Source organism: Neovison vison, chromosome 4 (assembly GCF_020171115.1).
Source record: "Neovison vison isolate M4711 chromosome 4, ASM_NN_V1, whole genome shotgun sequence".
In the NCBI taxonomy this organism is placed as follows: domain Eukaryota; kingdom Metazoa; phylum Chordata; class Mammalia; order Carnivora; family Mustelidae; genus Neogale; species Neogale vison.
In genome coordinates, this window is record NC_058094.1 from 29141978 (window position 1) to 29153017 (window position 11040).

General features: G+C 41.4%; 1 protein-coding gene across 1 annotated transcript in view; it reads right to left on the reverse strand.

Moving 5' to 3' along the window:
• Positions 1–10695, reverse strand: part of PKHD1L1 (PKHD1 like 1) — a 157742-nt gene extending 147047 nt beyond the window's left edge. Inside the window, exons 1-2 of the mRNA XM_044245081.1 lie at positions 10623–10695; positions 8645–8734 (exon numbers count right to left, since the gene is read on the reverse strand). Coding sequence (XP_044101016.1) covers positions 8645–8734; positions 10623–10695 — 163 coding nt within the window. The remainder of the gene's footprint in view (positions 1–8644; positions 8735–10622) is intronic.
• Between the last annotated feature and the right edge of the window lie 345 nt (positions 10696–11040).

Sequence of the window (11040 nt, forward strand, 5' to 3'; positions counted from 1 at the left end):
CATCAAATCCTGTCCAGGGGGTTAACTGAGGTTTCTCCAGGGGAAATAGCTTCTCTTGAACTTTCAGCCTGCACATATGTCGTCCACACACCATAGGGGTTTCAATGTCCCAAGTCACTGCATCAGTGAAGCCCTGGGACGGTAGACAAAGACGTGCTATGGGAACAGAAGGCAAAAGCTGCAAGCACAAACTGGGTCACAGTCTTGGGAGGACTATCTGTCATGGCTGTGGTTAGAATTCGAGGTGAGAACAAGAGACTGTGAGCTGAGTATAAAAGGCTTCTCTTAGAGGCAACTCACTGCACCATATGGACATGCTCTGGCCCCACATTTTAAAGACTATTTATTTATTTATTTATTTATTTGACAGATATAGATCACAAGTTGGCAGAGAGGCAGACAGAGAGAGAGGGGAAAGCAGGCTCCCTGTTGAGCAGAGAGCCTGATGTGGAGCTCGATCCCAGGACCCTGGGATCATGACCTGAGCTGAAGGCAGAGGCTTTAGCCCACTGAGTCACCCAGGCACCCCCTGGCCCTACATTTTAAATATAATTCATTATCAAGTCTCCAAGGTGGTAACCAGCCAAAAGCTCTGCTAAAGATTTAATACAAGAGAGTTGGTGGGATAAGATACAACTGCTCCCGAGGCTATACTGGATAGTAACTGTAGCCCCTCTTTACCACCCATTGTAGACTTCCTTTGTGCCTTAGCCAGCACTTAAGCTGAGGGAATGACACTAGCCTTCACCCTGAAGGTCTGGACCCTTGGTTGTTGCTTTACCCTTGTTAAGCTGTAGTTGCTACAATTGCCTATTCATGCTATAATTGCTTCCACTGGACATGGAAGCCAAGAGACTCCCTCATGAATACCCTGAATTTCAGACATATTCTTCCCTATCTCCATTAGGTAAAGCAACCCTCTCTCTTCATGATCATCAGAACTGATTATCTCTGGTAGGCTACTAATTATGTTTGATGAATTCAAAGTGATCAGCTCATAGTGGTAGCTCCCATTCACTGGAAGTCATCCCTGGCCAAAGCATTTTCTCACTGGAAATTCAGACCCCAAATCCAGCAGAATCTAAAACAGCAAGGGCAGAAAACACATATGCAGTTTGCAGATCACTGGGAGTGATAATGAGTGAGAGAAACCGTTCCCTTCCAGCTCCATGTGCTCTGTCTGTCGGGACACAGAAGCATGTATCTGCCATGGGATGAAGGCATATGGCATATGATAGAGGCCAGCATCCTATCCCACAGGATGCTCTTCCCAGGCTGGGATCTTAAGCTTGCCTCTTATAGACCATTCCATCATTCTACTAGGCCACGTGTTTCAGAGTAACACAGGTTTTGTGGTCGTGTGCCCATAATCACAACTTTTTCACTGTGAAATGCGTTTCTTGTTCTGAGGCACTATTTTATAGACGCTCCTGGCAATAACTCAGACTCTGGGAGCTCTCGGAAGATGGGGCTGGCAGAGGCACTGTGGATGGAGAAGGCAAAAATCTGTATTTGGAGTATCTGTTCCAGCAATAATGTATCTTTGTTCTTTACATGAGAGAAGTGGAGTGATCCAGTCAATTTGTCCTTTAGCAACTGGGGAATGGCCCCTCCTGAGGGCTCAGTGTTGATCAGGTCAGGGATCAGCAACTGCAGTGGGTAGCTTAGCCTTGGAGAAGGGAAGTCCATGGTGTTAACCCTGCACAGCCGTCACCCCATGGCCCCTCTATTCCTGAGCCCATTGTACAAGCTCTGAGGGTGCCAAAGAGAGAAGCTCCTGAATGAGTCATTCAATCAACCTGGTGTTTCTGGTTCCTCTGTGGGGGATCCTCTCTTGCAGGAATTAACTTGAGACATAGATCTGCATGGTTTGTGTTCATACCATGTGCGCATACACCTTCACGTGCCTCTTTTCAGGACTTTCTTGTTTCTGATTTCCCAACCCCTATTCCTGGGAGAGAGGAGGCATGTGACATAAATGGTCAAGGAAATGTTCTGGAAGGAATAAGCCCGGAGAATACCTATGGCAAGTGCATTTTAGATAGTGGGAACATGCTCTTCCAGGCCCTGTGGTGGGAGCATATTTTTGGATTCAAGAATTAGCAAGCATGGTTGGAGAAATATGTGTGAGGAAAGTTAGAGTGGTAGGAGATGAGACCAAAAATTGAGGGCATTCAGATTATTTTTATGAGTTAGAGAGCACTGGAGGCTTCCCAAACAGAGGCATAGCATGGCGTGACTTACGCTTGCCAAGAGTCACTAGCTGCTGCTCTGAGATATAGACATCAGTGAGTGATGGATACATGATGGACATGGGGTCAAGAGAAGATCGGAGGATAGCCAGTGAAAGGAACAAATACTGGTCCCTTTTGGGGGCATTTTACTATCAATGAAAGCAGAGGCATGGGTGGAAGGTAGAAGGGGGTGGAACAAGAGGAAGCTTGATGATTTTGCTCTTGCTTTTTTTCAGGTTGGGGAAATAGCAGTGTGTTTGCATGCTAATGGGTGTGATTCAACAGAACCAGAGAAACAGATGATGTGAAACAGAGCAGAAAATTATTTTTTAATTGATGAAAGTTATTTTAATCTTACTATAAATACCTGAAAATTCAAAACTAGATTTGGAAGTAGTTAAATATCCATTAAGTAATCTTATGCCACATAAAAGTATTTTATATTGCTTGAACAACATTCAATTTCAAAATAAACCCAAGAAATAAAATCCATGGTTAAGATTAATTGGATATTATTCTATTGATTAAACCCTATAACTAAATAGTCTCCTAATAAAAATGTTTAAAAGATACTTAATAGTATTCTAATATGCAGAATAAATCTATGAAGTTGTTGTTATAATATTTTCTAGAATAAAGTTAAGTTAGTAAAGAAACAATTTTCACTTCAAAACCTAAAATTCCTAAATCCTGAGTTCTAAAAGCATGTGTGTTTTTAAATGTTACTTTTCTCTAAATACTGCAAGTGCTTAACAGCAAAACACCACTGTTGCCAAATTGATGACTAACTATTTTTGAAGTTATGAAATTTTTTCCTTTGCATCCAGGTTATCAATATAAATTCATAAGTTATTTGAATTTCAGCACTTAATTACCTACAATCCACATTGTTCCACAGTACAATAATACATTTAAAATCAGTAAGCCAGAAAAAATGTTAAACTCAGAGATGTAGATTTAACTCTAAGTTCAATGAATATATATTATTTATATTAGAAAAAAAATATTGTCAAGTAGTTTTGCAGTATGTTTCAGAAAACAATCACTCCTACCCTATAGGCTCATATCAAATAACCTTTATTAGGGGCACCTGGGTGGCTCAGTGGGTTAAAGCTTCCGCCTTCGGATCAGGTCATGGTCCCGGGGTCCTGGGATGGAGTGAAGTGAATTGAATTGAAGTGGCTGAATTGGGGTGGCTAGACATCTGTGGTGTGACAGCTTTTTATTTTTATTATTTTTTAAAAGATTTTATTTATTTATTTGACAGACAGAGATCACAAAGTAGGCAGAGAGGCAGGCAGAGAGAGAGAGAGCAGGAAGCAGGCTCCCTGCAGAGCAGAGAGCCCGATGCAGGGCTCCATCCCAGGACCCCGGGACCATGACCTGAGCCGAAGGCAGAGGCTTTAACCCACTGAGCCACCCAGGCGCCCCTGTGACTGCTTTTTAAATTATTGAACATTTTCAGCATTCTAAAAAGGTCCATTAAAAACATGAATATTGCCTAGTTTAAGGACTTCACGGTAGCAGATGTTCACCAAATGCCAACACCCCTAAAACTCTTGCTCTCGTAAAGCTGCTTCTTTGGGATGGTGCTCTTTAAAGGAACCCTAACGCCCTGGATTCGCACCCCACTCCTGCACATCCTTGCTGTATGACTTCAGGCACTCAAATTTTAGGGATGAACTCTCTAATTTTTATCTTCTCATCAGAAAAATGACCAGGGGGCACCTGTGTGGGTCCTTCAGTTGAGTGTCTGCTTTCGGTTCAGGATATGATCCCAGGGTCCTGGGATTGAGTCCCTGCTCAGCACTCCCCCTGCTTGTGCTCTCTCTCACTATCTCTCTAAAATAAAATAAAATAAAATGGAAAATGACCATAATTACCTACTTATTGGATTTTCAGGAAGACGAAATGAGGTTATATATATTGCATAACATAATGCTTGGCTCCTATGTTAAGAGCTCAGTTGATATTTGCTCTTATTATTGGTCACAAAAATCCTGAAATTTAAGTTCAGTGTTAATATCCCTTTTAAAAATAACACACAACTAGTAAGTGTTATGGCTAGGATTTGAATTCAGGTTGGCGATGTCAACCTGGCACCTGTGATATTCAGAGATAAACAATATTTAAAAACATACATTATAAAGCTATTAGCCATTGCCCTATATAAGTTCCTCCAGACCCATGTTCTTAACACTTCTCCTATCCATGATCGGTAGAAAAAGTAAGCAGAAACTCAACAAAGGGTAGGGATTTTAATAAACACCACTTCCTCCTCTAAGCTTAAACCGTAACTAAACAGAGCTCATCTAATATAGGCTAAAGTACAAATATAAGCATTAATTTGACGTGTGAAAGACACTTGCATTGGATCTGAAGTTTTGATTCTAGGACAGCAGTTACTGCTAAAATGGAATTTTGAAAAGATACAGGAAAATACAGAAAAGCAAGTTACTTGTAAACCTGCCCTTTCCTTTTGCCAACTTGTGCTTATCTTTGGTGTTCATGTTGAGTTTGAAATACACAGAGGGCTGCTGGCAACTAACTAAGGAAAGTTTTACTTGTGGGGTGGCTCAGGATGTGATACATGTATTTTTTTCCTCTTAGACACATGTCACAAAATTGATACGGTAACACAGATCTGCATCTCAGCATTCATTTGAAAAAAAATTAAAATACAATTGAAAAAAATACAATTGAAAATACAAATACAATTGGAAAAAAATTAAACCAACAAAAGATGATATTGTTTTTCGCTTTGTTTTAATGCCATATATATTTTTAATGTCACATACATATATTTAATGTCATATATGTCATATATATTTTTTACATACGTGTGTCAAATATATAGACCTATCTCCCTGAAGTAAAAACATGAGCCAAATCAATAGGATTTGTAAATATTCTCATTACAAATAGGCTTAAAAAATTATAGAAATATTTCTGATTTGTTAGCTAATTCCAAAGAGTTAAAAAGCCACACAAAGGAATCACCTCCTAAAAGAATTTCAAAATAAAATATAATTCTAAATAAAAAATTGGGTATAAAGAGGATAGCTCTGGAAGTACTCCAAGGGACAAAGATTACAGGAAGGGTTGGGTGTACCCTGGATACAGAAAAGGTTGAGGCTTTCAGATGGAAATTCCTGGCATATTGATGTATTTTTTTTTTCTTCTGCAGAAAAACTGGAGACAAGACTTGCCAGGCACGCAAACCTGGTTCTCCTGATAGCAGCCTGGGCTGCTATCATGGAAAATGTGTGTTGATGAAGCCGGCGGTCGCCATATACCACATGGGGTTGTTTGGATTTCTCTAGTTAAAAAAATGCAGGGGTGAGAGAGTACAAACCAACTTGAAAAGTTATAACAGCAAAACAATGAAAAGGAAAAGTACAGTGTGGTGAAGGATGATTCCTAAAGAATGAAACCAAACTTATAAGTGCAGGATAATGATAAAAATAAAACAAAATAATAAAAATTAAAAAAACTCTAATTTATGAAACAGATAGTATCTATGGGTACCTTAGATACATCATCCTTTTCAATCATCATAACAGCCCCAACAGGTAGGAATTAATACCCCACTTTACTGATGAGGAAGCTGAGGCTTAACCTGCCCCAGTCACAGAGTGGGAAGGGGCAAGGACAGAACTGAAAGCCAGTCAGACTGGACCAAAGTCCCTGGGTTTCCCAAAACATTATAAAAACTATATAATTCAACACTTCAGGTAGACAAAAGTATATGTAATACGGAAAAAGCCAAAAGTAAGATTCTACTCCTTCCATTTTACTGATATTTTTCAGTAAAGGGAACTATTAAGAAAGACAATTGAGAAATACAGGTATAAATTTAGAAGCACTTCTGAACTAATAATCAAAATGATAATACTCCTCATTAAATCAGTCCTCTTAGTTGGAGACACATTATTTCCATGATCATGGAAATAAAGTGCTCAAAACACTTTACTTGGGCATCATAACTGTAAAATTATGGATCTTTGGCTCCTGAAGCACAGCCTGTAGAACAAAGTAATGCACTAGCAAATTTTGGCCTGTAAAAGTGAATATGACATGTGGAAATGGAAAACTCATGTGGAATCACCAAAATACTAACAGTAGTTCTTTCTAGAGAGTGCAATCTCAGAGAACTCACTTTCTAAGTCAAATTTTTCTTTATCATTTAATTTTTCATCCTGACTTTTATAAAAATAAAACATTTTTATAGTCCTACGGGACCAACACTTAAGTAATCATCCGGCAGTTATAGTTCCATGTAGAAAATGTTCTTGTGTGATTAATAAATTAGCTAAATTAGCTCTGCAATGCAATTCTAAACATGAAGTATGGGTCAGAGACAGCACTGATGTCTCTGATTATGTGAATACAGTTCCTCCAAATAAATTTTGTTCAAGTAGCACATTCATGGAGTTTTGGAGGTCTGGTGTGTTTTGCAAATTCATTACATTGCTCTATACACATTCTCTATATATCATGAGCCCTGAAAACCTATATAAAATAGTATTAGATTCAGCTTCTGAGAAAGACAGGTGCTAACACATTTTTAGTCACCTACAGTATATGGTTAAGGCAAGAAGAGGAAAGTCAAATCACGGCGAGGATGCAGGTATCGGCCATTCCAATAGGATTTGACTATTCTATGATGCTCTGTTAGGAGCATTCGGAAATTGAGATGGACGTGAAAACTGGAAATTCACTGTGACACCAGTGACACAGGATACACTGTGACTCAGAGAGTCTATGAAAGAGCAAGGGTTAGGGTTAAATTCATAAGGAGGTTCCTCCAAAATGCCCTAAGAATAGAATGTTTTGTTTTGTTTTATATTTATAACTAAAGGCCATCTGGGTCTGTGTGCTTAAACTCAAGCCATGGCTCCTGGATCTGAAGGAGTTTAGGTCTCCAGACAGGAAGAAATAGCTGAGTGGTTGTTTTGTTTTGTTTTAATTGGGGCATTTCTCTCACAGATTTTAAAACTCTGTTAAAAACCTAATAGCTTTCATGGGGTGCCTGGGTGGCTCAGTGGGTTAAAGACTCTGCCTTCCGCTCAGGTCATGATCCCAGGGTCCTGGGATCAAGCCCCTCATTGTGCTCTCTGCTCAGCAGGGAGCCTGCTTCTCCCCCTCCCCCCGCCACCTACTTGTGATCTCTGTCTGTCAAATAAATAAATAAAATCTTAAAAAACAAAAAACAAAAAACCCAATAGCTTTCAAAGCACACTATCTTCACAGCAATTTACAGTATAAGGGAACCATGGATAAAGACACTTTTAAAATAGTCTTTAACAATATATTGCCTTTGGGTGTTTAACTCTATACAACAAAAACAAAGACAACCAAACTTTAATCCAAAATATATTCTTCACAATTTAGAGGCATAACCATTTTAAGTATATCACTGAGAGACTGAATTCAGCAGAAATGTTACTTGGAAGTACTGAAAGACATTTCCATATATCTGACAGAATACTTAACTATCTTGCTCTGTCGATTTTAACCCCCAAAACTTCATTCATATGCTGAATACTATTCTTAAGGTTGTGAAGACCTCGGTGCTAAAAGAACCACTATTTGTATTTAATCTTAGGAAGAGGTGCTCATTAAATAAATTCACTGCTTGTCTACTATGTTTCCTCCCAAGACCAGGCAAGGAGAAACAGTGATACATAACCCGTGTTCTGATGAAGTATTTGATAAGGACGGGGTGGCAGGAGAAGGAATCCAAAGTTTTGCATTCAACTGCCCTTCTGCCTTCATTGACATTCTATTTCTCCATCATTTCCTCTTATTAAACTTTCTACCTCCAAGGCCCCCCAAATGTTTTTTGATATAAAGATAAATTAAATGTTATTAGACGCATAAGGAACAAAACAAATAATTGCAAAGTTGGGTTAAAGATGTTTCTTTCAGTTCAGACATTATAATCCAGATCTTGGGAGTTAAATTAAGCAAGCAATTATAATATGAACTCAGATGATCAAATTGGTAGAGACTCTTGGGGATTTTGTTAGCTGTCAAAGGGGTAGAGTTTTACTAACTCTCACCAAATGGAGAAACAACTCTTGTGGATTTTCTTTTTGTTTTTTAACGTTAAGTGTGAAATGTGAAATGGTCTTCAAAATACCTCAACCTTGGGGTGCCTGGGTGGCTCAGTGGGTCAAGCCTCTGCCTTCAGCTCAGGTCATGATCTCAGGGTCGTGGAATCGAGCCTGATATTGGACTCTCTGCTCAGCAGGGAGCCTGCTTTTGCCTCTTTCTCGCCTGCCTCTCTGCCTACTTGTGATCTCTCTTTCTGTCAAATAAATAAATAAAATCTTAAAAAAAAAAAAAAAACCTCAACCTTGACCCCCCCCACAAAAGAAAGAAAAGAAAAGAAAAACCAACAATACCTTCTCCTTTGATAGTCAGTCTTGTTGCTCCATTTATGCTGCCATATTTAGGTATTATTTCTGTGACTTTGGGAATTATTTTAGAGCCATCTGAAAGATAATAAAACACAGTAAAGATAAAAGCATCAAGTACTTTAAGCATCAAAGTTGGTACCAGTTCTTACAGTATTATAAGAAAAACATCACAAAGGTGATGGGACTGAAAGTAAATACACCCATATTTTACTTGTGGTTCTACTACTAACCAATGACTTGACTGGGAAATAAGTCATTCACTTAATTAATACTCATTAGCTTTATGCAAAGCACTACCTGAGGTGCCACAAAGGGTGGTAATAACCCATGATCATTTTCACCATTCTTAATTATCATATTATAAAACATTTATTAAACCCTTAATTTCACATAGCGCTCAACTAACTGCAGATCTGTAACTACAGGTAGCAGCCCACACAGCAGCAGACAACACTGGAGAAGTAACACTGTGGAGAAATAAGTCATTCATCATAAAAGCACATAAGAAATGCAAAGAATAAATGAAAATGAACAGAATAGACCAGGCACAAAATCTAAGGGTGCATTTTAAGAAGAAATTGTTTTCTGTGATGGAGTAAGACTTCAGGAAAGATCATTTCTGGGATCTTTTTAGCCTCCTGATTATAGTAAGTTCTTACTTTAATGGTTACCAATGCAGTCATTGAATGTGTAAGTGTCCTGGGGATATAAAAATGTGTTCACGGTCTCAACCTCCCAAAACCTTAGCTTAGACAGTACCGCGTGACAGGAGAGCAGAGGGGCCATGGGTGACCTAGAAGGGACACTTCAACTACACTGCTCATGTCCTGCTGACTTCTAGAAAGAAGGGTTGTCCCTGCTGCATCTTGGAGGGCAAATATGAATAGCTAGACTGGACCAACTATGGGAGAGAGAAAAAGAGCTCTAGAAAGAGGGAGGTAGGTGCCTATGCAAAATACAGGGGTAAGCGAGCTGCTCCTCTGGAGAACTCTAAGTATGGTTTTAAACAACTCAAAGATACACAGGGGCTAAAAGGATTCGTTTTCCACGTCAGCTGTGCAAATCTGTATTATTAGATCCAGTAACAATTCTCGAAATAGGAAAAATTGAAGTGGACAAAAAGAAAAGCTATAGAAATTACTGTTTCAAGTAGATGTATGAGAAAAGGTTTAAGAAATTATAATCATACAGGTCATTCCTGCCGGCAAAAAGTTTAGCACGGACTTCAAATGTCACGGGTCTGACTTTGCCAAGAGCTCCAAGGCGATTCTGCTTCAGGCACGTTCGTAACTTCCAGCAGCCCCCAGCCAAGAGCAGGAAACTCCCGCGAGGGCTCTGGATCCTATCTCCAAGACCGAGCTGCTCTCCACCTATCTCAGGTTCATCCTCCCTTATCTCCACCAACAACTCCAATTTCTTATCTTATCAGGCTCTTCCAACCCTCTCCTGGGTATTACTTGGAAGGCAGAGAGCAGCTGCCCCTTAAAGTGACTGACACCAGGCACAGACACCCATTCTTGTCCTACTGGGGGACACTGCCCTCTCTTGGGTGGGGGAAAGACACCCAAGAAGAGAAGAGAGAGGACTCGGATTGTGCCCCCTACCTCCACCCCCAGCCAAGTTTCAGTGTCTTTTTCCATTGAGCCCCTTGTGGGTGGGGGCGGTGCGGTTCCATAATTCAAGCAGTAACTCTTACGACTTAAGAGCAATCCCTCTTCTTCTCCTCTCTTCTCTTCTTCTTTTCTTCTGTGTGTGTCTATCTGTCTGTCTGCCTGTCTGTCTGTCCCTTAGGCCCGCCTTGCAGGTCCCGGGTCCCAGGTCCCCAGGATGGCCATGCGGCCGCACCCGCAGCCTTGGCGCAGGGCTGGTGCCGGGCAGTCCCTTCTCTCCCGCGGCCCCGGGAAAGCCAGGGTTGCGTCTGCACGGACTTCTGCTCGCCTCCCTGGCGCCCCGGAGGAATTACCTGCGCGGGGGTCCGTGGCACACAGGAGCAGCCCCCAGAAGCCCCAGGTTCCCAAGAGCCACAGGTGTCCCATCGCCGCGTCCGTCGCGCAGAGTCTGCGCGCGCCGCTCGCTCTCAGCCGCCGCCAGCGCCGCGCTCCGCTCCGGGACCGCGACTCGCTCGCGCGCGCGACTCTTCCCACGCGCGCAGGCGGACTCCGCCACCCGGGGCCCGCCCCGCCCCGGCCTGTCCCGCGGCCCCTCTGCGATTTGCTGGCGGATACAGCCACCCCAGCGCTGGAGAACCGAACCGGCCCCGACCGGTCTGTGGTCGTCGGACCTCCACACTCAGACCTGGGTGCCGACGTCTCAAGGCTGTCCCAGTGAGGGTCATGTCTCCACTCCTTTTGGTAAGAGGCATCAGGGGCAGGTTTTCCGCG